The sequence below is a fragment of the Mauremys mutica genome, chromosome 1, assembly GCF_020497125.1.
Source record: "Mauremys mutica isolate MM-2020 ecotype Southern chromosome 1, ASM2049712v1, whole genome shotgun sequence".
NCBI lineage: Eukaryota > Metazoa > Chordata > Testudines > Geoemydidae > Mauremys > Mauremys mutica.
Window position 1 is genome coordinate 137,615,612 of NC_059072.1, and position 26,419 is coordinate 137,642,030.

The 26,419-nt window shown below is 47.1% G+C and overlaps 2 protein-coding genes across 5 annotated transcripts in view; both read left to right on the forward strand.

Moving 5' to 3' along the window:
* The window catches only part of LOC123355797 (C->U-editing enzyme APOBEC-1-like), a 43,401-nt gene extending 28,606 nt beyond the window's left edge, over positions 1-14,795 (forward strand). Inside the window, exon 5 of the mRNA XM_044998514.1 lies at positions 14,405-14,795. Within this exon, the coding sequence (XP_044854449.1) occupies positions 14,405-14,443 (39 nt within the window). The 3' untranslated portion in view covers positions 14,444-14,795. The remainder of the gene's footprint in view (positions 1-14,404) is intronic.
* Positions 14,796-16,691: 1,896 nt separating this feature from the next.
* LOC123365627 (C->U-editing enzyme APOBEC-1-like) lies at positions 16,692-24,445 on the forward strand. Of its 4 annotated transcripts, none has more exons than XM_045008405.1 (5): positions 16,692-16,958; positions 18,144-19,085; positions 19,544-19,944; positions 21,596-21,721; positions 22,262-22,490. In XM_045008405.1, exons 2-5 carry the CDS (start codon positions 18,925-18,927, stop codon positions 22,342-22,344), a joined length of 771 nt encoding a protein of 256 aa, XP_044864340.1. In that variant the 5' UTR covers positions 16,692-16,958; positions 18,144-18,924; the 3' UTR covers positions 22,345-22,490. The 4 variants fall into 4 exon arrangements, with proteins under 4 accessions (XP_044864340.1, XP_044864319.1, XP_044864326.1 ...); XM_045008384.1 differs by having other exon boundaries at positions 16,699-16,958; positions 21,596-21,717; positions 22,262-24,445; XM_045008391.1 differs by having other exon boundaries at positions 16,702-16,958; positions 19,055-19,085; positions 21,596-21,717; positions 22,262-24,445.
* Positions 24,446-26,419: the final 1,974 nt, after the last annotated feature.

Here is a 26,419-nt window from a genome sequence, read left to right on the forward strand (position 1 = left end):
GCAGGACTGACTCTCCCTTTAGACAAAACTTAAAGAAGAGAATGACCTGGGGAGTCATTCCCATTTTTGTCCATGCGCCCCTGGCCGACCTCACCGAGGCCGGCCAGGAGCACCCATGACAGCAGCAGATGGTACAATATGACTGGTAACCATCATTGCCAACTTGCAAAGCAGCAGACGGTACAGTAGGGCTGGTAACCGTCTTTGCTAACTTGCAAAGGCAAGGGGATACTGATGTGTAGCGCTGCAGTACCACGTCTTTTAGCAACATCCGGTAGACATACAGTGACAGTGAAAAAAGGCTGAACGGGCTCCATAGTTGCCGTGCTATGGCATCTGCCCAGGCAATCCAGGGAAAAGGGCGCAAAATGATTGTCTGCCATTGCTTTCATGGCGGGAGGATTGACTGACGACATTTACCCATAACCACCCGCGACAAATTTTTGGCCCCATCATGCATTGTGATCTCAACCCAGAATTCCAATGGGCGGGGGAGACTGCGGGAACTATGGGATAGCTATGGGATAGCTACCCACAATGCAACGCTCCGGAAGTCAACGCTAGCCTCGGTACATGGACGCACACCACCGAATTAATGTGCTTAGTGTGGCCGCGTGCACTCAACTTTGTACAATCTGTTTCCAAAAATCGGTTTCTGTAAAATTGGAATAATCCTGTAGTGTAGACATACCCATAGTCACAGCAAACTACACCCCATCCCTTAGGTTAAAGTCTCCCTCTATACCATTCCTTCTATTATTATTCTGTTCACTTATTTGCTCCCAGTTTCACCCCCAGCGTTCTAGGCACTGCACAAAAAGTAAGAAGACAGCATTCTTGTCCCACAGACAAGCAAAAGAGACAAGACAAGCCAACTGGTGAAAGGTAGGAGAAAGAAGTACAGTGTAAAAGAGGTCAAGGTGGTGACTGATCATGTCTAGGTAAAACAATAGTTGAGAATGCAACTGGGGATAATGTTTTAGGGTTTCTGTTAAGTAATATAAGAACTCTACTGGCTTCGGTGGAACTAAACCAGTTTACAGCAACACGTGTGTGTGTGTGTGTGTGTGTGTGTGTGTGAGAGAGAGAGAGAGAGAGAGAGAGAGAGATGCCTTCCTGCTTATTGCTTCCTGCTCCTTGTTCCTGTTTGTTTCCTGCTCCCTGAGCTCAGTGTTCCAGTTCCTTTTTGTTTGTGTGTATGTGTGCACGGTGTTGGGTGTGCGTAGTTATTCAGGGCCTGCTGCTACATACCTGCCATTTGGACTGTTGTTATGTTTTATTCGGACTGTTGCTGACTGTTGCTGTTGCTCCGTGGTTATTACATGCTTTGATCGACCACCTACCTGCGTGTCCTGCTTCGGTTTCCTTGTGTTTTGGGACTGCTGTTCCAGGGCGCATCAAAGTGTAACAAGGCATCAAGGCAGAGTTGGGTGTTCAGGAGCACTCTGAATGCAGAGGAGACAGTGGCATTGGGAAGCACCTCAGGAAGGGCATTCCTGGCATGGAGGCAGCCTGAAAGAAGGCACAGCATCTAGGATAGCATCATTGTTGTAGCATATTAATATAATTCAAGCTGAATATATGTATGGGCAGTCTCAAATGGCTCAGAGGATAAGCCCCCCAGCCTTATCTCCCAATGATTTATTATAGTCTGTACGGCCACTTATGAATGTGGCACTAAGAAATGGCTGTCCTCTGCACGCATTTGAAATCACTACCTGACAAACCTTTGCTGTAGAATAGTGAAACCCAGGCCTGGTCTACACTACGCGTTTATACCGAATTTAGCAGCGTTAAACCGATTTAACGCCGCACACGTCCACACTACGAGGCCCTTTATATCGATATAAAGGGCTCTTAATATCGATATCTGTACTCCTCCCCAACGAGGGGAGTAGCGCTCAAATTGGTATTGCCATTTTGGAATAGGGTTAGTGTGGCCGCAATTCGATGGCATTGGCCTCCGGGAGCTATCCCACAGTGCACCATTGTGACCGCTCTGGACAGTAATCTGGAGTCGGATGCACTGGCCTGGTAGATAGGAAAAGCCCCACGAACTTCTGAATTTCATTTCCTGTTTGCCCAGCGTGAAGAGCTGATCAGCACAGGTGACCACGCAGAGCTCATCAGCACAGGTAACAATGCAGTCTCCTGAGAATCGAAAAAGAGCTCCAGCATGGCCGCACGGGAGGTACTGGATCTGATTGCAATATGGGGAGAGGATTCTGTGCTAACAGAACTCCGTTCCAAAAGACGAAATGAAAAAACATTTGAAAAAATTTCCAAGGCCATGATGGAGAGAGGCCACAGCAGGGACTCAGTACAGTGCTGTGTGAAAGTTAAGGAGCTCAGAGAAGCCTACCAGAAAACCAAAGTAGCATACGGAAGGTCTGGAGCAGGGCCACAAACATGCCGCTTCTAAGCTGAGTTGCATGCAATTCTAGGGGGGTCCGCCACAACTACCCCACCCCTGTCCGTGGATTTCGAGGCGGGGGTAATCTTAGCCATGCCTGAGGATTCTGCAGATGGGGAAGATGAGGAGGAGGAAGAGGAGGACGAGCTTGCAGAGAGCACACAGCACTCTGTTCTCCCCAACAGCCAGGAGCTTTTTCTCAGCCTGACAGAAGTACCCTCCCAGCCCTCCCAAGCCACAATCCCAGACAATGAAGCCATGGAAGGGACTCTGGTGAGTGTACCTTTGTAAATATAAAACATGGTTTAAAAGCAAGCGTTTTTTAATGATTAATTTGCCCTGAGGACTTGGGATGCATTCACAGCCAGTACAGTTACTGTAAAAGTCTGTTAACATGTCTGGGGATGGAGCGGAAATCCTCCAGGGACATCTCCATGAAGCTCTCCTGGAGGTACTCCAGAAGCCTTTGCAGAAGGTTTCTGGGCAGGGCAGCCTTATTCTGTCCTCCATGGTAGGACACTTGACCACACCATACATGTAGCAAGTAACCTGGTATCATTGCATGACAAAGCCTAGCTGTGTATGGTCCTGGTATTTGCTGGCATTCAAGCAACATCAGTTCTTTATCTCGCTCTGTTATCCTCAGGAGAGTGATATTGTTCAGGGTAACCTGGTTGAAATACAGGAATTTAATTAAGGGGAGGGACAGAGGTGGTTGGACTGTTTGCCTGTGGCTTAAAAGAAATCCTTCCCTGCATTTAGCCAAGCCGGGGGGAGGGGAGGGGGATTGGCGCTGAGTTTTTTCGCGTTTGGCTAGCTGGGATCTTCCCTGCTACCAGCCACGCGGTGGGCGGGAGGGTGGTTAGCTAGCAGCGATCTTCCATGATACCTGCCACGCGGTGGGGGGAGGGGTAAAGCGATCATCCCAGAGAATTGGATGAGGGCGGTTCTGGTGCTGCATGTTAACAGGAAAGAAGCAGCACTCAACAGGCTTTGCTTGCTATTTGGGAAAGGAGGGCACTGGATATATGAAGGCTGCAGAAGCCGAAAGACAATGGCTTACCATGGCTGCATGCAAGCCGAATTCTGATGCCCGGACCTGCGTCTGTGATCTCTAACACCAAAGCCGCAGGCACTCAATATTAAGACGCAAAATGAGACCTTGTACTGAAATCACATGTGCTATGTAAGGTGAATAGTATTGTTCACCGTGAAAGAGTATAAGCATTGTTCTGTAAAATGTATCTTTTAAAATATTTCTCTCCCTTTTTTCCCTCCCTCCTGCAGCTGCAAATTTTTCAAGTCTCCCTCCTCCGTCCCGAAGGCTATCTCAGATAAGGCAGCGGAAAAAAAAGACACAAGATGAAATGTTCTCGGAAATCATGGAAGTGACCTGCAATGAAAGAGCTCATCTGAATGAGTGGAAGGACGTGGTATCAAAGTACAGGAAAGATGCAAGTGACCGTGAGGACAGGAGGGACGAACGTGAGGAGAGGAGAGACGATCGAGATGAGAGGTGGCGGCAGGAAGATCTGAGGTGTCGGGATGAAACTCTGGGGCTGCTGCGTGATCAAACTGACATGCTCCAGCGTCTGGTGGAGCTTCAGGAACGGCAGCAGGATCACAGAGTGCCGCTGCAGGCCCTGTATAACCACCCTCCCCCCTCACCATGTTCCTTAGCCTCCTCACTCACCAGACGACTAAGAACGCGTGGGGGGAGGCTCCGTGCACCCGCCCATTCCACCCCAGTGGACAGCCCAACCAAAAGGCTGTCATTATTTTGAAATTTTTTTAGTAGCCTTCTCCTTCCCTCCTATCCTCCTCCCAAACCCCACCTGGGCTACCTTGTCAGTTCTCTCCCTCTTTTTATAATTAATTAATAAAGAATACATGATTTTTAAACGAGAGTGACTTTATTTCCTTAGGAGGCGAGCGGTAATCGAAGGAGGAGGGTGGGTGGCTTACAGGGAATGAGTCAATCAAGTGGGGGGAGTTTCATCAAGGAGAAACAAACACAACAGTCGCCCGTAATGAAACTGGTTTTCAAAGCTTTTCTGATGCGCACCGCTTCCTGGTGTGCTTTTCTAATCGCCCTGGTATCTGGCTGTGCGTAATCAGCGGCCAGGTGATTTGCCTCAGCCTCCCACCCTGCCATAAAGGTCTCCCCCTTACTCTCACAGAGATTGTGGAGCACACAGCAAGCAGCAATAACAAAGGGGACATTGGTTTGGCTGAGGTCTGAGCGAGTCAGTAATGTGCGCCAGCGCGCCTTTAAATGGCCAAATGCACGTTCTACCACCATTCTGCACTTGCTCAGCCTGTAGCTGAACAACTCTCAACTACTGTCCAAGCTGCCTGTGTATGGCTTCATGAGCCATGACATCAAGGGGTAGGCTGAGTCCCCCAGGATGACTACAGACATTTCAACATCCCCAACTGTTATTTTCTGGTCTGGGAAGTAATTCCCTTGCTGTAGCCGTTTAAACAGAGTAGTGTTCCTGAAGACGTGAGCATCATGAACCCTTCCCGGCCATCCCACATGGATTTTGGTGAAACATCCCTTGTGATCCACCAGTGTCACGGAATGTGGGGGAGTCCGGCCCTGCACCCCCGGGCTCCCTGCCGATTCACCAGGACTCTCAGCCAGCCAGTAAAGCAGAAGGTTTATTTAGACGACAGGAACACAGTCCAACATAGGTCTTGCAGGCACAGATAACCGGATCCCCCCGGTTAGGTCCATCTTGGGGCCTCACAGCCCCCCTCGGGGATCAGAGCCCTCTCTCCCTGCTTCCCCTCTTTCCCCAGCCAACTCCAGTCTGCACAACCCCCTCCGGCCCCTCCTCTCTGCTCAGCTTCTTTCCCAGGCTAGGAGGTCACCTGACCCCTTTGTCTCCAACACCTTTAGCCAGCACCTTTGCAGGGAGGGGCCGGGCCATCCGTTGCTAGGAGACAGAACTTCAGGCATTTGGCTGCATGGCCTTTTGCTGCTAGATACTTAGGATCTGTACCCAGCCCCCAGTACGAACAGTCCCACTTCGTCACAACCAGTGCTTGCAGCACCATGGAAAAGTACCCCTTGCGGTTTATGTACTGGGTGCTCTGGTGCTCCGGTGCCAAGATAGGGATATGGGTTCCATCTATCGCCCCACCACAGTTAGGGAATCCCATTGCAGCAAAGCCATCCACTATGACCTGCACATTTCCCAGAGTCACAACCTTTCATAGCAGCAGCTTAATGATTGCTTTGGCTACTTGCATCACAGCAGCCCCCACAGTAGATTTGCTCATTCCAAATTGATTCCCGACTGACCGGTAGCTATCTGGCATTGCAAGCTTCCAGAGGGCTATCGCCACTCGCTTCTCAACTGTGAGGGCTGCTCTCATCTTGGTATTCTGGTGCTTCAGGGCAGGGGAAAGCAAGTCACAAAGTTCCATGAAAGTGCCCTTATGCATGCGAAAGTTTTGCAGCCACTGGGAATCGTCCCACACCTGCAACACTATGTGATCCCGCCAGTCTGTGCTTGTTTCCTGGGCCCAAAATCGGCGTTCCATGGCTAGAACCTGCCCCATTACCAGCATGATCTCCAAAGCGCAGGGCCCACGGTTTGAGAGAATTCTGTGTCCATGTCCTCATCACTCTCGTCGCCACGCTGCCATAGCCGCCTCCTCCTCGCCTGGTTTTGCAGGTCCTGGTTCAGCATAGACTGCACAAGAATGCATGAGGTGTTTACAACGTCCATGATTGATGTCTTGAGCTGAGCAGGGTCCATGCTTGCCGTGCTATGGCATCTGCACAGTTCACCCAGGAAAAAAGGCGTGAAACGGTTGTCTGCTACCTGCACGGAGGGAGGGGTGAGGCTGTACCCAGAACCACCCGCAACAATGTTTTTTGCCCCATCAGGCACTGGGATCTCAACCCAGAATTCCAATGGGCGGGGGAGACTGCGGGAACTATGGGATAGCTATGGGATAGCTACTCACAGTGCAACGCTCCGGAAATCGACACTAGCTTCGGTACATGGACGCACACCACCGAATTAAGGTGCTTAGTGTGGCTGCGTGCACTCGACTTTATACAATCTGTTTTAAAAACCCGGTTTCTGTAAAATCAGAATAATCCCATAGTGGAGACATACCCCCAGTAGCTGACTTGTTACCTATTCATTTTTTCCTACTTATTATATCTTTGTCAAGAAAATTTTTAACAGTCCATGTAAACATTCACTGCTTAACCCCCAAAAACTCAGGGGACCACTGTGGATAACTTAATAAATATTGGGTGAAATCCTGGTCCGATGGAAGTCAAGGGCCAAGTCCTCCCATTGACTTTGATGCAGGCTAGGATTTCACACATTGTAAATCTATTGCTGCTGTTGGTAACTGTCATAACTATAAAGGGAAAGGTAACAGCCCTCCTGTGTACAATATTATAAAATCCCTCCTGGCCAGAGACTGGCCAGAGACACCAAAATCCTTTTACCTGTAAAAGATTAAGAAGCTCAGGTAACCTGGCTGACACCTGACCCAAAGGACCAATAAGGGGACAAGATACTTTCAAATCTTGGTGGGGGAAGGCTTTTGTTTGTGTGCTCTTTGGTTTGGGGGTTGTTCGCTCTTGGAACTAAGAGGGACCAGACATCAATCCATGCTCTCCAAATCTTTCTGAACCAGTCTCTCATATTTCAAACTTGTAAGTAACAGCCAGGCAAGGCGTGTTAGTTTTATCTTTGTTTTCTCAACTTGTAAATGTTCCTTTTGCTAAGAAGGTTTACCTCTGTTTGCTGTAACTTTGAACTTAAGGCTAGAGAGGGTTCCTCTGGGCCCTATGAATCTGATTACCCTGTAAAGTTATTTTCCATCCTGATTTTACAGAGATGATTTTTACCTTTCTTTCTTTAATTAAAAGCCTTCTTTTTAAGAACCTGATTGATTTTTCCTTGTTTTAAGATCCAAGGAGGTTGGATCTGGACTCACCAGGAATTGGTGGGGGGAAAGGAGGGGGAATGGTTAATTTCTCCTTGTTTTAAGATCCAAGGGTTTGGATCGGTGTTCACCAGGGAATTGGTGGAGAAGTCTCTCAAGGCTACCCAGGGAAGTGTTATAGTACTTGGGAGGGAGATATTCTGGGGGAGAGGTAGACAGAGTTTCCCAAATGAGGTGTGGGGACCCGCATGAAAGACCCCCTAAGCTTATTTTTACCAGCTTAGGTTAAAAACTTTCCCAAGGCACAAATTCCACTTTGTCCTTGAACAATATGCTTCCACCACCAAGTGATTTGGACAAAGAATCAGGGAAAGGACCACTCAGAGTCCTATTCCCCCAAAATATTCCCCCAAGCCCTACACCCCCTTTCCTGGGGAAGGCTTGAGAATAATATCCTCACCAATTGGTACAGTTGAACACAGACCCAAACCCTTGGATCTTAATAACAATGAAAAATCAATCAGGTTCTTAAAAGAAGAATTTATTTAAAAAAAGATAAAATAATCACCTCTGTAAAATCAGGATGGAAGGTAACTTTACAGGGTACCAAAAAGATTCAAAACACAGAGGATTTCCCCTCCAGGCAAAACTTTAAAGTTACAAAAACAGGGATAAACCTCCCTCTTAGCACAGGGAAAATTCACAAGCTAAAACAAAAGATACTCTAATGCATTTCCTTGCTATTACTTTCTATTTCTATAATATTAGATGTATCATTTCAGTGGGAGCTGGATTACTTGCTTGGTCTCTCTCTTTGTCTCTGGGGAGAACACACACAGAGCACAAAACAACGCCTTCGTGCCTCCCCTCCCCCAGATTTGAAAGTATCTTCTTTCCCCATTGGTCCTTCCGGTCAGGTGCCAACCAGGTTATCTGAGCTTCTTATCCCTTTACAGGTAAGGAGGGATTTTATGCTACCCTTAGCTGTATATTTACAACAAGGGTGATACCCACAGAGAATATTTATTTTGTCTAGATGAAGAGTTGCCTTTCTAATCACTGAATTGTGCATTTTTTGTCAAGCGGATGCTCCTCCACGAGATTTTCTAATGAGTTTCAAGAGAACACTGGTTAAAATGTAACCACAGTACCTTTTTAATTTCCTTTTAGACAAGAAGCACTATAAACAGCAATTTACCCGCATCAGGAGTCTGTTCAGATTTTTCCTCTTATTTCTATGACTTTGTGTTCACTATACTTTTGGCTGGCTGAATTCTGCTCTATTCCATATCAGTATTGATGCGGTACTTATCACTGTAATATCTGTCATGAATATAATTCTTCAGAATTACCTGTGGGTGATATAAACGTCAAATATTAGACAAGAGCCTTTTTTTAGCCCTTATCAGAATAATATAACTGTGTCCCCCACCCCAAGATTGTTCACAGGAAGTGCTCAGAGTTTGGTCTGTTCAGGATGAGGGTGGGGATATGTGCACTATGGAGGGTGGGAGGAAGTGGAGATTGATACAGGTAACTGGTGAGTGGAGTTGTGACGTTCCCCTCTAGTGTTATCTAGACTGGTGATCTGCTAGGTCACTCCAATCCTTGACTCTGGGAGCCAGCCTTACCCTGCACTGCTGTGAGAACCCCCACTCCAGGGCTGCTCACACACAGCCTCTGGCATGTAAGCTGCTCCCAGCTACTTGCAATCGAGTGACATTAGCCAGTATCTCTGGTCCCAGACACAACCCTAGGAACCTCCATCTTGCAGTGTCCGGTTATGCCTGCTGGACGCTGCAAGCTTGTATGAGTTTGTCAATTTAACAAAGAAATTGATATGTACCAGGCTTGTTATTCCAAGGGGAGCCTCTGACACACTTCAAACCAAACACACTGCTTCAGGTAGAATAAACAAACAGATTTATTAACTATAAAGATAGATTTTAAGTGATAAAAAGTCAGATTTGGTCAAATGAAATAAAAGCAAAATGCATTGTAAACTGATCTTAACACTTTTAATGCCCTTACAAACTTAGATGTTTCTTACCACAGGCTGGCTGGTTGCTCTTCAGCCAGGCTCTCCCCTTTGACCACCACTTCAGTCGCTTGGTGGTGCTGGTGCCTGTAGATGTAGGTGGAAGAGAGAGGAAGAGCATGGCAAATGTATCTTCCTTTTATCATGTCCTTTCCTCCCTCTTGGCTTTGATCCCCACCCCCTTCAGAGTCAGGTGAGCATTACTGAATCTCTCCAAGCAAGGTTGAGCAATTCCCCTGGTGTGGCCTCATGCAGGTGAGTCGTTGCATTGTAGCTCCCTTGCTGGACAATGGCTGTTGATGGGTTGATTGACACCCTGCCCGGGCGTTGGTTACTTTCCTTGCTGTTGCCTCTGGGGAGCTAATATCTGGCTGATTCCCCAACTTACAGCATGTTTTAGTGACAACCATACTACACAATTCTCATAACTTCATATGCATTAATGATATACATGTAGGGATAGAAAAATGACTTTCAGCAGATCATAACCTTTCCCCTGATACCTTACAAGGCCTGCTTTATATGTAAGATCACGATTACATGAAAATGAGGAATATGGGGGTTACAGCACATTACCCCAAGGTATAGAATGTCACACCTCCCCCCTTAGTTTACTGCAAGAGTAAGTAGCATTATCATAAGGTTTAACATCCGTGTCAAAATTCTTATCCCCAAAACTCAACATTAATACCAAAATTTTTATCACAGATATGTGTTCACAATATCTTTATGATAACATGCCCTCTGTTCAGATAGTATAGTTTGAAGTTAGTTTGTTCATTACCCGTGTAATCAGTCACTGGCTTTTCTTTCCCTCCAGTGTTCCCTTCTGTGTGGGCTCTTAATTTAATCATGTTTCTGGCAAGATAAGGGTCCAGGGGGATCCTGCACATTGGATGTTCCTTTGGGGAGTGGTCTCCCAACCCCTGTACATATGTAGAAAATCCAGCTCCCCTTTTGGCGTTACCCTGTGTTTCCCCCTCCCAGCACTCAGTCCTTCCCTGCCCCCAGAGGGCTGTGATCTGTGTTCTCTAGGCCAGGTGCACCTTTTCCCAGCAGCTTTCCCATAACTGCTTTCTGTGTCTCATCAGCCCGGGGAAAAACATCCCCCTCGCTGTCAATTGGGTCATTTGCAGATCATAACCTTTCCCCCGATACCTTACAAGGCATGCTTTATATGTAGGATCACGATTATATGAAAATGAGGAATAGGGGGGTTATACAGGGGCAGCTCTAGCTTTTTTGCTGCCCCAAGCACAGCAGGCAGGCTGCTTTCAGCGGCATGCGTGCGGGAGGTCCCCGGTCCTGCGGATTCAGTGGTGCACCTGCGGGAGGTCTGCCAGTCCTGTGGCTTTGGCGTACCCGCCGCCGAATTGCCGCCAAATCTGTGGGACCAGTGGACCTCCCACAGGCATGCAGCCGAAGGCGGTCTCACTGCCACCCTCGCAGGGATGCTTGGAACACTGTGCCTGGAGCCGCCACTGGGGTTACAGTACACTCCCCCAAGGTATAGAATGTCACAGGAGTGGAGATAGGATATTAAATGACTTAACTGCTTAGTCCTTTGCTCTTTGGGGTCTGTGCTGGTGGGATGTGCAGACTAGGAACATTAACTGAGTTAATCAAGCTTTGCATGTGTAAGCAAACAGCACCTCCTGCATTAACCTGTCTGCTGTGTAAACCTGCTCTTAGTCCCTTTTCCTTTAAGAGCCAGATCCTGCAACTCAATCAGCACGAGCAGACCCCTATGTCTGCAGGGAGCCCCTTGTGCCCTCTCTTGGCAGGCTGAAAGGGGTGTTTTGCAATTGTGTTAGCTCATTCATGTTAGCTTAGCATGATTGACAAGCCCCGTTCAACTGCAGGCTAACACATCTGAAGCTGTATTAAGAGACTCTGGTGTAGTCTGGGGTTGGCAACCTTTCAGAAGTGGTGTGCCGAGTCTTCATTTATTCATTCTAATTTAAGGTTTCGCGTGCCAGTAACACATTTTAACGCTTTTAGAAGGTCTCTTTCTATAAGTCTATAATATATAACTAAACTATTGTTGTATGTAAAGTAAATAAGGTTTTAAAAATATTTAAGAAGCTTCATTTAAAAATAAATTAAAATGCAGAGCCCCCCGGACCGGTGGCCAGGACCTAGGCAGTGTGAGTGCCACTGAAAATCAGCTTGCGTGCCACCTTCGGCACATGTGCCATAGGTTGCCTACCCCTGGTCTACAGCTTACTGGGGCTTTCCAGTCATATTAAGGTAACTCCACCAAGCTAGCACAGCTGAGAAACGCACCCTTATTGTCCCTCACAACAGGGCCATTGACTTCAGTGGGGCTCTGAGCATTTGGCTAAGTTTACCTGGGCACAGCCAGTTGCACAATCATGCCCTAAGGATACAAGACTCAAAACTTACCTGCCCTAATAATTGATTGTTTCACACATTCTGGGCAAATCACAGTGAGTCTGTTGTTCTTACTCTGTTTGCCGTCAGTAGGTGTAAGGGAAGGTGTAACGTGACTAGAAGAGCAGAGTGAAGCTCAGGAAACAAGGGTTTGGTTCCTGACACAGCCAGACTGTGTGGGTCACCTTGGACAAGTTTCCTAATCTTTAGTATGACACAGCTCCCCATCTGTAAAATGGGGCTAGTGCTTTCCTAACTGACAAGGGTATTCCAAGGATAAAATCCCATTAATGATTATGAAGCTTTTGTGGTTAGATGTTGATAGAAGTTTGTCTACATGTGTGTTTGTTCCCTTTCTGTGCTGCCCCAGTCCTGCACAGACAGCTGGCACAGCAGACCTCGAGCAAACCGCCCAATGACCACAAGTTCTGTTAAGGGACAAAGGCGCCCAGCCAGGTTTATTTCGATGCAGCACGATGCTAGTATCCTGAAGACTCTACCAGACCACTAATACATGTATGCCTGTAACAATGGACCAGCTCAGTGAATAGTGGGACTTTCCATTCCTTCCTAGGCCAGAAAAAATACTCCATCTGAAATACATCTTTATACCCTGATACAAATCAGTTAGTACTGCCTCTGACATAGTTACTGCTCCCTGGTATAGCTAGTTATCGGGGGATATGTATAGCTCAGTGGTTTGAGCATTAGTCTGCTAAACCCAGGGTTGAGAGTTCAATCCTTGAGGGGGCCATTTAGGAAACAGGTAAAAAACTGTCTGGGGCTTGGTCCTGCTTTGAGCAGGGGGTTGGACTAGATGACCTCCTGAGGTCCCTTCCAACCCTAATCTTCTATGATTCTACCCATCACCATGTTGATTTGATCAAAACATCTCTATTACATACTATCATCCTGACCTTACCTTTTGGGAGAGGTCAGTGTGTTCCTGTTATTTGGGGAATGTTTTTGTACCATCATTAATATTGGAATGTTCTGGTACCACTTGATACTGGGATGTGTTTGCATGAGTACACTGTGCCTAGCACTTCTTAGGAATGTATATTTCTGCAATATCAGCCCTGTTCTTGCCAGTTTCTGTGAGCAGGTCCTGCCTCATACCAGGTCTGCTACAAGGGCTTATGTCTCAGGCTCTCTTCCTAACACAGCTCTCAAATGCAATCGGGATGGGAGAGGGCATATATGCACCTAGACAGATAGAAACAAGGAGAATAAGAGTAAGTTTGAGGGGACTTTGTAATTGATTTGTTTAATTTCTGATCAAAGACCAGGAAAATGCAGGACCTTCCATTTCAGTCCCAGCTACCTCCATGTTTATTTAGCTTGTATGACAGACTCAAGATGGATCTTGAATATAGGACGTCTGGTCTCAAAAACCCAAATTGCTAATTCTAGGTGAATGTGAATTCCATGAAGAGAAATGCCATATCAGTTGTCTAAACTGATCAATTAATCTAACATACCATTTTGGTTCAATAGTCTCACCTTGTTTTCAACTAGATGAGACTTGCTAATACCTGGTATTAAATAATGTATTAGATCAATCGCTGCAGAATATATAGTATGAAAGTCATTGGACAGCTTTAAAAAAGAGTTAATACACACACACACACACACACGTTATACATTATGTGTGTATGTATAGATATATGTATATATAGAGAAACATATTTTCTGTATTTTCTGGGGAAAAGATTGGGACACACACACACACACATACATTTATGCCTTCCCTAGACAACTCTAAAGACTAAGTAAGAACTTCAGGCCTTGGCTCCAAGTGTCCGGCTAACAAGCAAATGTGAATAATAAATGACCATAACTCAATTCTCCTCCTCCACAAACAATCTATTCTCCTCCATGGAGTGTAAATTGGGACTATGAGGTTTTGCCTTCAGTGGGGCTACTCACATGCTTAATGTCAAGCACGTGCTTAAGTGTTTTTCAGAGTCAGGGGGCTAAGAAAATGGAAAATCAACACAGGTGCCAATATTTCCAAAAATGGGCACCTAAAGTGAGGTTCTGAGATCGTTATTTGACTTGAAGGCATCTCAGTTTAGGCACCTGTTTTTGAAAATCTTAGTCACTTCATGTCATTCTCAGTGCAGTACGAGTCCACTTGGGTGCATATGAGTTATTAAGTAAGAAATTCTGAACACATCTGTTGAAAATATGTCTCAGATAAAAGTGCAAAATATGGGGCCGTATCGTGCTTGGAGACAGCTGGGAGTTTTGCCTGCCTTAAAATCACCCCTGTTTCTGTTTCCACAGCTGAGTTATAATGCACAGTAAGCCCTATGATTGCAAGTGACCACTGATCTCCCTTACAATCTCACAGGGCTGTGAGGGACTAGGGTGACCAGATGTCCTGATTTTATAGGGACAGTCCTGATTTGGGGGGCTTTTTCTTATATAAGCACCTATTACTCCCCACCCCCTGTCCCAATTTTTTACACTTGCTGTCTGGTCACCCTATGAGGGACACTTCCTGCTGGAAGGAGTTAAGAGTGATTTCCTGTGAAAGACACTTAATTTTAAACCTCTGATTGATGCTAAAGATAAAACAACTGGCTTTTGGCCTTTCATTTTTAATACCCAGCTTTCTCTTTTCCCACCAGGGTCTCCCTTCATTGTTAGCAAGACATGCACACCGCTGAGTATCAGCAGCACACCTTCAATCTCGTCCTGTGAGACAACTAGTGCCAAATGCTTTTGCAAGAGTACTGTGCAGCAGCCAATGACTGGAAGCCTTTACATAAGAATCCTGACTTGCCAGACCCACACCCACATCTATTGACCTACTAGCCTGAAGCACCAGCCAATCATCGCCAGACAGCAGGGCTGCAAAAGGAGCCACTCAGAAGCAGCCAGCAAGAAGTTCTGAAAAAGCAGCCAATCAGTATTTAACAGGACCTTGGGTCTCCATATGCAAAACACTGGGGTGGGGAGATAGAGTCTCCTCACCAGCCCTGCATGCCCTTTGAGTAGGGGGCAGGGGCTGGAGCAGATCCCTTTGTACCTGCCAGGGGCAGCTCTAGGAATTCCGCTGCCCCAAGCACGGCGGCACGCCGTGGGGGGTGCGCTGGCGGTTGCCGGTCCCGCGGTTCCAGGGGACCTCTTGCAGATGTGCCTGCGGAGGGTCCGCTGGTCCCGCGGCTCCGGTGGAGCATCCGCAGGCATGCCTGCAGGAGGTCCACCAGAGCCGCCTGCCGCCCTCCCAGCAAAATGCCGCCCCAAGCGCGCGCTTGGCGCGCTGGGGTCTGGAGCCGGCCCTGGTACCTGCAGTTGGAGATGTCTCTGTGCCTTCCACCTCGGTGATCAGGACAATCCAACAGTATATATGTTCGCAGTGTTGTTGCAGCCATGTTGGTCCCAGGATATGATGTGGACGAGGTAATCTCTTTTATTGGACCAATTTATGTTCGTAGAAGGGACAAGCTTTCAGGCTACACAGAGCTCTGTGAGCTGAAGAAGAGCTTTGTGTAGCTCAAAAGCTCGTCTCTCTCACCAACAGAAGTTGGGTTCAGTAAAAGAGATTACCTCACCTACCTTGTCTCAATCATATCTATTGCACCTTGAGAAACCACCAGTATCAAGTCAAAGCAATGAACTGTTTGCATCAGGAATTCACAAGCAGATCATTTTTATATGGATTTGTATTTCAGAGAGAATTTTTCCTGCTGTTTTATTACTGGAGTTTATTTGTCTGTCACTGGATTTCTTGGTTTTATTTTCTGTATTATTTCTGGTTGTTAAGAAACACAAAATGTTCCTGCAGACGAAGCGCGGCTGTTAATGCTTATATTTTATCAACGGGTTAATGTGTCGTTTGCCTCCATCCCAAATGTAATCCTGTCCTGTGTAGGCCTGCAAGAGGCACCACAGCAAACAGTGTAAGAACTGTAAAGACCTCAGTGCTACTGCAGCCTCATGCTTTCTGAGGAGGAGGCACAAAAGGGAATGGTGCAGGAATAGAGGCGGTGGGCAGCTCCTAGCTACCTGCTCCCAGCCGCTCTCAACAGGAAGGGAAGGTATAGGAGTGCTGGCTGTTGTGGGAGCATCCAGTTATTCCACTCCCAGCCTCTTGCTGTTGGCAACGGGAAAAGACTGCTGACTGGGAGTCGATGGGAGCACCAACCTATGTGATTCCCAGCCATTCTGGGCAGGGGGCACTGTCTGGCACTGCCACTGTGTAACATGGAAAAATCACTTGTTCTTCTGGGTCTGCAAACAGCAATAGCAGGAAGTACAAAGCTTTGGCTGAAAAATGAGGGGTGGGGGGTTCCAGCGGCTAGTCCTCTCTCCCCTCCTCTGCCCCAGTGATTTATGGTTGTGGCATTCCTGGGGCTGTGTGGGAGAGGGAGCCACACCAAGCTCTCTAAGCTGCAGACCGAGGTCGATAATGTATCATCGTATGTTGAGCAAATGACCCTGGAAACCAGCAATGCCCCAGGCAGGAGGGGAGGGCAGATGCAGCACCCAGAGCTGGGGAGCTCTGGAATGTCCGGAGCCAGCAAATGACCGATTTAGAAAGGGTGGGAGAGACTCCCCTCCTCGCCAAATAAATCACTGCTCTCCTCTGTCAGGGAGTAAAGCCTCCCTACTGCTTTGCTGGAGGAGTTCTCCCCAGTGTACAGGCCATAAAGGCCCCAAGGCCAGATGGCAGGTGCCCTCTGTGTGGCCACAGCAACCTCTGTGTTCAGGAGGGAAGGCGGGTGCTTGTGAATGGATCTGGTCCCAGGTTGCCTTCACTGGGAAGGGGGCATAGAAAGAGAACAGGCTGGCAAATACCTTTGTGCCTGTATAAAGAAAGTCTCCTGTGTCCCTGCCCTGTCCTTCATCACTTGGGAAAACGCCCCTCCCTCCAGGACAGCCAAAGAGGTTAGAAATGGGGAAGACTTCTCAGGTCACTCATCCATTCCCTTTCCCCACTCCCTCCCGTGCTCCTCCCACTAGCCCCCAGCCCCTCCGCTGCTAGGGCAAGATTGTTCTCTGCAGTCTAATCTCCAGGGCGTTGAGTAGTTACCATCCCTTCGCTCTGAGCAATGCCAGCTCTCATGAACAGGAACTGAAAGAGATAAAGTGTCTCCGTTAAGAGAGAAAAAGACCATCCCACAGACCAGGAGGCTAGAAGAAAGGGAGAGGAAGCCATGACTTCTTCCGCAGAGACTGGTATGTGTGTAGGCGAAAGAATGTGTGTGTGTGTCTCTCTCTATGTGTACCTGAGTTGTGTGATTGTTTGAGGTGAATGATTGTGTATATGTGTGCATGTTGTATGTTTGCATGTGTTCGTGAGCACTTGTGATCATGCAGGGATGTGTAGGAGTGGATGTTTGGATGTGGGGTTCTTTGTATAATGCATATGTTTTTATCGGTGTGTATTTTTATCTCTGTGTATGTGTTTCTGGGTGCAGGGGCGTATGTGTCTGTGCTTGCATGACAAGGTATAAAATGTGTGGTAATATTTATCCCTAAAGGATGCAAATTATTGAAAATACAAGTCTCAAGGGGAGAGTGGCAGAGTGGCTGACTCAGGGGAACTGAGATTGGAATACTGCTGACATTGTCTCTGGGTTATGAAATACAAGCCAGCCCCAGGTAGTAGCAGGGGGTGGCAGGGTTACCAGCTGATCCAAGAGAGTCAAGGAATGGGATAGGAGGCCTGTCTGGAGCACTGGGCCTGAGCCAGCACCAGATGAGGAAGACTGGATGGCCCAGGTATTGGGGGCTGGGATACGGAGCCTTTCATTCCTAGGGCATTGCTTCTGATCCAGGCCCAGGCTGGTTATAACCATGTCATGGCTACGTGGCAGCCAGTGTTGAATGAAAAGTATTTATTTTTGTATTCCTGTAAGAGAGTGAACATAGTTCTATGTCTGTGAATTAGCCGGTCCAGCTCCTAGCAGTCATGTACCCACAGCACTGGGAGCACTGCTATTAAGTGTCCCTCTTGCAAGTAGGGTAGGGAAAACTGACGTTGCTCTGGGACAAAAAGAGTTAAAATCTGACACACCAAGAGCTTTTCTAAACTCCCTTTGAACTTTATCTAATCCCCTTGCAAAGGCGCCAAGATGTTTTCTCCCAGGCCTGGGAACCAAGGTCACTAGGTCTATATTTTCATTCTTTCAGCTATCGCCTTCAAGGTTCCTACGAACCAAACTAGTTGCCCAAGAGCAGGATGGCAGCTCCATTCCGGGAGCTCAGGGGTGCATGAGAGGTTCTGGAAACAGGGACTCAAAGAAAAATCACAGACAGGAGAGACTGAGAGCATGGGGAGGAGGAGCCGTGTCAGTAACATGGGGCAATTTGGCAGGATCTAACATCACAAAGAACAAATATTTCCCTAATGTTTTCCAGGCTGAGCCCTTCCAAAATGTTGCACAAGCTGATGCAAAGGACCTGATTCTCCTCTTATACCACTCTAAATGAGGAGCGACTCCACTGAAACAGAGTTGCACTGATGTACAAACGGTGTCAGAGGAGAACCTCTGGGGCGGAGCATGGCCACTGTTTAGCTGAGCACAGCAACACCACACAGCTGACTGCGAGTGAAGAAAAATCTAGTAGCCAGCTGAAACTAAAGGGAGAATTGTTGGGAGGCAAAGTGCAGTAACACAAATGAAAATGTACCCAGGACACCAGGGTTAACACTCCTACAAATAGTGTCAAGGGAGTCTAACCACCCCATCCTTGGTTTTATATCTCATCTAGAGACATCCCCAGCACCACACTAGGGTTACAGGGTAGTGGTGACTCAGAGGAGAGAGCATCCCCTACTGAACCAGCCACCCCACTCCATGCAGCACAGCGCCCCCTAGTGCTATGCTAGGGTCAGTGCTGACTCAGAGGGAAGAGCACCCTCTACTGAGCCACGTACCCCACTGCTGATTCTGAGAGAAGAGCACCCCTACAAAGTCACTGCTTCCTGATATATTAAAGCCATCTGTGGTAGTCTCTCATCCAATTTTCAACCCAGTTAAACTCCTTATCCAGGCGTAAGGTGCATATAGCCCCAGGTGGCACTGTGCATAGCACCCCTGAGGTAAGGCTAACAATACATGGCAGAAAGGTGGTGCAATTAGGAAGGAACAGGGTCACATTTCTCTGGACTTCCACTGTAAGGAATAGGTGGGTGTGAATGGTCACTGATTTGCTCAGATGCTGTCCTGGATCCTGGGGTGAGAACTGGGATCCCAAAAATCACCTCCACCCCCAACCCACCTTGTATTTGCACCAGCTCATAGGTGACTCTCCGTTCTCTCTTCCAGTAGATCATCCATCCAGAAGTGCTAGCCACAGGTAAGAATGACAGCTCTAGTCTGGTACGTGACTGGTGCCACAGAGAATTTCAGGGGGGGTGTGAGGAGGATTTTCTTCCCCTTAAACTTCTGCTATCTCAAAAGCATCTTGCTATTTTCCTTTCCTTTCTCCTCTCGCTGTCTTTTTCATAACAATCTAGGTCCTGGTGCAGTACGCTGCAGCCATAGTGCCTTGCTTTATTATAGACAGAATTCTCGCCTTCCTTTACCATAAAGCTGCAGCTCAGGCTGAACCCCTGATCCCAGAAGTCCCAGGTATCATATATCCCAGGGGGCATTAGAGACAGGACCTGGGGACACACAGTCATACAGGCAGCTTGTCTGACAGCAAAGAGGCGGTACTAAGACCATACAAACTGTCCCTTTCCCATCCTCACCCCCTGTCTCTGTCTCTTTTGCTACATGGGAGTCATTAAAGTGATGGAATGTGGGTTTCAGGTGGAAGATCCAGCCAAAGGAATTTAGGGCGATCTTTGACCCCAGCGCATTTCCCAAGGTGACCTACCTACTCTATGAAATTAAGTGGGGCAACAGCACGAAGTTCTGGAGGAAGTGGTGCCCGAACACCCCCACCCAGCATGCCGAAATCAACTGCCTGGAAAATGACTTCAAGGCGATACACCACAGGCCTTCAGTGCGCTGCTCCATCATCTGGTTCCTGTCCTGGAGCCCCTGTGGGCTGTGTTGCAGACTGATCATTCACTTCCTACGGGCCCATCCCAAAGTGACCCTGCAAATCTACATAGCGCGGCTCTTCAGGCACAGAGATGAACGGAACCGGCAAGGCCTCAGGGACCTGGTGAGCAGTGGAGTGAACGTTTACATCATGAGCCTCCCAGGTAACACTTCCCAAGGTTACAGGTACCTCAGTTCTGGACACTGGGGAATGGGACATGAAGCCTTTCACTTCTAGACCACTGGTGCCAGTTAGGTCCCAGGCTAGTAGTGAGTGAAAGTCATTCCGGTTTGATGGCCATGTGAAATGAGCTGGCGAGGATCAATCCACAATCAGACACTGCTATATTGGCCAAACATTGATTCATTTCTAGGGAAATGCGGTGGGGGTGGAGGTCAATGGGTTGGTTCAAATATTTCCACATGCTATTCCCTGCAGAGAGAGTGGAGTTTTAACAACTTATCTTACCCCCAGCTTTTTCTTTGTCTCCCCCCATCTCCCCCTGCTGGTTCTGCCTGTTCCCTTCCTAGAGGGTGGGGAAGCTCTTGGAGAGAACTATTCCCCCATAAGGCTACCTGGAGTCAGATAGATCCCCAGCCATTACAGGTACAAGAGCCACCCTTGTGAGGCATACTCTTAGGGTACAATGCTGTAGGCTATATCGTTTATGTCTCAAACCAACCCCATTAGGAGCTCGGTGGCAGCTCCACACTGTCCAAGTTTCAGGAAGTCTTTGGTATATAGGTGTCCCTTCCACCTTTGAGCATGTGGGCATGCCTTTATGTTGTGGTTCTTAGTGCCATTTTCTCCTCCCTGGTTCACTGTGTCCTGAGCAATAATGAGGACATCCCCTTCAGCCTGAGATTGGAGCTGCACGCAGGGCAAGCATCTCCAGGTGCCAGTGTAATGCCAACAAACCATGATCATCGGCAGGCAGGATTGAACCTGGAGCCTAGTTGCACGAGCTAGCTGTTAGCTAAGTGCACTGGCTGTTAGCTAAGGCTGTGGAGCAGACTCATTTAACTCTCTCTCTAAGTGGTCTTGGTGCCAGTAGATGGGACAGAACACCACACTCAGGAGCTGTGTGAGTGACGCCAGCAGTTCAAGTGTCATCTCTATCAAGGCCAGGGCTGGCTCTAACTTTTTTGCTGCCCCAAGCAAAAAAGAAGAGCACCGCTCGGCCGCACCCCCCCGCCGCGAGCACCGCGCTGCCAAAACTCTGCCCCCCCGAGTGCCACGCTGCCCGAAACCCTGCCCTCAGAGCACTGTGCTGCGCCAAGGCCCCGCCCCCCCCGAGCACCGCACCCCCGCTCCCTCCGAGCGCCGCACTCCCCCAAGCCCCTGTACCCTCTCCGCGCGCCGCACCAGCCCCCACCGCCCTGAGCACCACGCTGCCCGAAGCCCCGCCCCCTCAGAGCGCCCCGCTGCCCAAAGCCCTGCCCCCTCAGAGGGCTGCATCAAGGCCACGCCCCCCCGAGTGCCGCACCGTGCCCCTGCCCCCCCTCCGAGCACCGCGCTGTCCCAAGCCCCCACCCCTCTCCGAGCGCCGCGCCAGCCCCCACCCCCCCAAGCGCCGAGCCGCCAAAACAAAAAAAAACCAAAATAAAACAAATAAACAAACAAAAAAACCCAAGCTCCGCCCTGTCCCAAGGTGCCGCCCCAAGCACGTGCCTGGTTGGCTGGGGCCTGGAGCCAGCCCTGATCAAGGCTTCTCCTCCCTTGCCTTGATCAAACTCAGGTTAGGCGATGATTGGTGTATCAGTCCCTTTGTTGTGTCCTTCACCGTGTGACTAGTAATCTTGTTATTCACTCAGCTTACAACTACTGTTGGAGAACATTTGTCGACCACCGAGTCAGAGAAGATGATATTTACTGGCCCTGCTACTTCACTCCATGGATGATATTCTATATGCTTGAATTCCAGTGTATCCTGCAGGTTGGTAGGTGCTTAATGCTGGGGTGAGGAGAGAATTGATCCAGAGTCATATGTAGGTAAAAGGAGATGGTCCTGTGGTTGAAGCATAGAACTGATAGTCAAGAGACCAGAGCTCTCTTCCTGGCTCTTCAGAGAGGGAATTAAATTCAGCCATGGAGTAAATGGGCAGAACTCCACTGAAGTGAGGTTGCACCAGATTAGACCAGGAGGGTGGAATTTAGCCTAAGGAGGACTATGTCCCATCACTAGGAGATTTCATGTCTCTCCATCGACATCTCCTCTGGCTCTGATGACCCATTTTCATGGCTCAGCTCTAATACATGGAGAGTGCCATCTGGCTTCATAGTGCCATTGAGTATTTTGTGGATTTCCTTTCAAATTTCTTCTCAGTAACACTGTTGAAAAGTGGCCAGTGATTGCAGCTCAAGGGAGAGGTTCTTTATTGTTACCATTTCCCTTGAAAAGCCCAAGTGACCCTATCATGATGCCATTGGACAGTTAGCTTCCAAAGTTCTTTTAATATCATTTTCTCTGTTTGTACCAGGGTCTACCTCCTTGTTTACAGATTTGGCTGAAGAATTACACTGGCTCACCTGTTTTCCAACTCGTTTTACAAGAATCTCATAGAAAAATACTCTGGCAAAGTCTCCACACAGCAAACAGTCACCAGCAGCGACTGATTTTCAGGCCTAGGCCATCAGCTGAGCACTGGTACTCATCAATGTATTTTTCTGCACCACCAGTCAGTCACAAGCAGTGACCTGTGCTCGAGCCTAGACACAAGTCAATTAACAGCCTACACCAACATACTATCCTGGAGCACCAACCATTGTTCAAGCCTGAGCCATCAATCAGGCAAAGGGTTGGCCCAGTCTTGTATCTTGGTGTGTAGCTATGATTGGATGCTTGTATATAGGTAGTTTTGTTTTTTTTTAATATCTACAGTGCAAGTGAAGACTGTGATTGTAGCAAAGGTAGGCATGCCTGTGTTATCTCTAAACTGATGAGAACAGGTAACAATAGTAGTGTAGATGTGGTGACATGGCCTTCAGAGCAGGTTAGCAACCAGAGTACATACACAGGCTCCCTGGAGGATTTGTACTCTGGTTGCTAGCCCATGCTGAAGCCCATGCCATGACATCTACACTACTATTGTTACCTGTACTCCACTAGATTAAAGCTAACATGGATATGTTTTACCATGGTACAATCACACCTTCACTTGCAATGTAGACATTCCAAAAAGTAACCACCTGTCTACAAGCATCCAGTTACAGCTACACACCCAGATACAAAACTTGGCCATCAACCAAGCAACAGAATGACCAGCATCATAATTATACTGACCTGGACCATGGTCCAGTCTCATGAATAGATGACCCTAATGTCTCCAATTCAATTAACTGAAATGAGCTAGATTCTGTTTTCGTCTACATTGGTGTAAATCCTGAGTAACTACACTGAATTCAGTGGCGTTACTCTAGATTTGTACCAATGCAAATGAGATCACGGGAGGAGGAAGAGGTGTGTATTTCCTAAGGAGCAATCCTTGTACTAGGTACATTTAGGGAAGAGTGCTTTAGTAAATTACATTACTATAGATACAGCTCAGGTATGCCTAGTGCTTTATCAATGATCCATAATTATCAATGATTTCAAACTGGAGATGCAAAGAGGAGATTTTAAAGTGAGTGCATTTGTGAATTGGAGTAACAGCCTCAGTTTTATACCCTGCAGAATTGCAAGTGGCTTTGGATGACATCTAAATATTAGTCTTTTAGACTATGATGAGTTCTTAGCCCTCATCTACACTAGACATTCAGCCATGCCAGGGAACTGGCCACATGCTCAGTTGACCCCTGAACCAATCACAGTCATTGCTCCAATTTGTGGGGAAGGCCAGAACTTTCATAACCAGGTTACAACTCAGACACAGTTAACTTCCCCTCTATAAGTAGGACCCAGAAGCCCAATTCTGCATACGCAAACTTGAGTAACTGTTGAAGCCAATGGGACGGTCCATCGGAGTATATTTATTTACATGGTAAGTGGTTGGAAAACGGGGCCAAATGTTAAGGAGCAACCAGGTTAGGGGCAATGGTGTTGCAGACAAAGTCCCCAGGAGTGTTGTAGTTGTAATGTAGGCAGGGCCGTCTTAGACCAGATCTTCACTTGCCAGAGATCAAGGAGGTGAAGAGCATATGACTAATGGTAATAAGAATGACACATTCCGAAAACATATTTCTCAGAGCTTTGAATGTGTGTTTTCATTGTTTAGCTGTAATTCGGTTCATATTGCTTCAGTATGATCCCTAATGACATTCCACAATTGTGATAAATGAAGGGGGCTCCCTTTTATGGACCCAGCCAGCCAAAGTTAACTGTAAAATCCCTCTTGGTAGCTGTTCTCTACTTGCTTTACCTGGAAAGTGTTAAAAAGGCTGACTGAATGCACAGGTAAAAGGAAGTGAGTGGATATCTGGCCAAAAGAGCCAATGGGAAGGCTAGAACTTTTTAAAATGGAAAGATTCCCTTTGGTCAGTCTGTGTTGTTCTCCCAGAGAGCAGGGATGGGGCTGAAACTATTCTGTAAAAAGCTTTAAGACAGGTATGAAAAATCATCAGATCATACCTAGAAACTACTTATTGAAAACCCCAGATATGTAAGTAGATCAGGAAATGTCTAGGAAAACACGATTAGGTTTATTTCTTTTATTTCTTTATGGCTTGTGGACTCCTCTGTACTAACCCCCAAATGCTTTTGTTTTACTTGTAACCATTAAGCTGGACCTCAAGAAAACCATTCTTGATGCTCAATTATTATATTTGCTCTTTTTAAATATAGCAATAGCCTAAGTTTCAGATGTATTTTCTTTTTTTGTTTTTAATAAAATGTACCTTTTTTAAGAACAGGATTGGGTTTTTGTGTCCTAAGAGGTTTGTGTGCATGTTCTTTAATTAGCAGGTAGCAACAGCTGATTTCCTTTGTTTTCTTTCTCAGCTCTTACCTGGGGGAGAGAGGGGGGCAGATGAAAGGGCTTGAGGGTACCCCACAGGGAGGAATTCCCAAGTGCACCTTCCTGGGTTCAAAGGGTTTTTTTGCATATGGGTGGTGGCAGTATCTACCCATCCAAGGTCAGAAAAAAGCTGTAACCTTGGGAGTTTAATACAAGCCTGGAGTGGCCAGTATTAATTGTTAGAATCCTTGCGGGCCCCCACCTTCTGCACTCGAAGTGCCAGAGTGGGCATCAGCCTTGACAACAATGACCAGGAGTAACATGTGTTTGGCTCTCGAAAAGATGTGAATGCCCTGCTTTTTGATGGCTGTGCTTTGGTTACTGTTGTCTTAAGTCAGGAAGCCATTTGCAGTTAACAACAACATTATTTAACCTACAAATGTATGAACAATGCTAGATTATTTTTATGGGCCAGACAGTAGATGGCACTCTTTCTATTAGGTAGCTATACACACATATATACTGCTATGTATGTCATTTATATAGCACTCACCAAATAGTTGTTCTTTTCCTTTTCCTTTCATTAACTGAGATGTTTCCTAAACATCTTTTTCGATTCAGCTATTTCTTGGAGGAGTTACATCTCAGTTAGAAGTCTAATAAAGCACATGTCAGCTATGAAAATGACGTCAATGTGCCCAAAAGGTCTGATTTGCAAAATGTCAGTACCAAAATTGCATGCACAAAAAAGCAGGCACATTTGTGTAAGTAACACACTAGTAATTACCATGATTGTGCAGGCAGGCTGGATAATTACACCTACAAATGACAAGAGATGCATCTAGCCCTTTGTATGTGCATTTGTAGAAATGGAATATGCGATTTAAACATGGAAATGTACATGAAATTTTGCGTACATAATTTTATGACAGATTTTCTGAAAGCCAGGCCCAATAGGAGCACACGTGTATATTTCAGGGTGGCACTGACAGCATACATGTGCTGGATTTGAAAAAGGACTGGGTATTTTATTGACCATGATTGACAATTGTGCCTAAACCAGCTAAAATGGCAGTATCGCTCATCAGCTGTCATGCATAGCAGAGACTGGGACTGAGGGATGTCAGGAAGGAATTTTTCTCCCACTTACAGCATTGTGGAGTTATTCAGGTGCAACATGGGCACTTTTGTGTACTGTTGGCCACTGCAGCATGACAGATACCAGATTAGATGGAATGAGGGTTTGATCTGACATTACAGATTCTGTGCTCTGGCTTTCCCTGGGGATCTCCATAGGGAGCATACCTCTAGGATTCACCTACACAACATCGGCATCTTCCTTAACTCACAAACAGGACCTGGGGTAGATCCCCTGGAATCTCCATTGAGAATTAATGCTTGTTCCAAGTTATAAATAAGGAAGGAAGCCTAGGATCAATTCCCCACTATCTCCATAGGGAATATAATTGGTGAAGTGACACCTATCTTAGAATCATAGGGTTAGAAGGGACTGCAAGGGTCATCTAGTCTAACCCCCTGCCAAGACATAGGATTTGTTGTGTATTTACAGTCTATAAAGGAGTTTGGGATCCTTGGGGATTAAATGCAACGTTATTACATTATATTCACCTCTGTTTCTACTCCAGATGGGGTCACCCTGTGTAATCCTGCTTGGGTGAGCTTACAAAGCAAATTTAGTGCAGCCAGTGCCTTTATGATAAATCACCTCACTAATGGATTGTTTGT

Coding starts and splice junctions, on each gene's coding strand:
- LOC123365627 (XM_045008384.1), top strand. CDS start 18,925: ATGGTCACTGATTTGCTCAGATGCTGTCCTGGATCCTGGGGTGAGAAC. Junction 19,086..19,543: donor TCCAGAAGTGCTAGCCACAG/GTAAGAATGACA, acceptor TGTGGGTTTCAG/GTGGAAGATCCAGCCAAAGG. Junction 21,718..22,261: donor AATTCCAGTGTATCCTGCAG/GTTGGTAGGTGC, acceptor TGTTTGTACCAG/GGTCTACCTCCTTGTTTACA.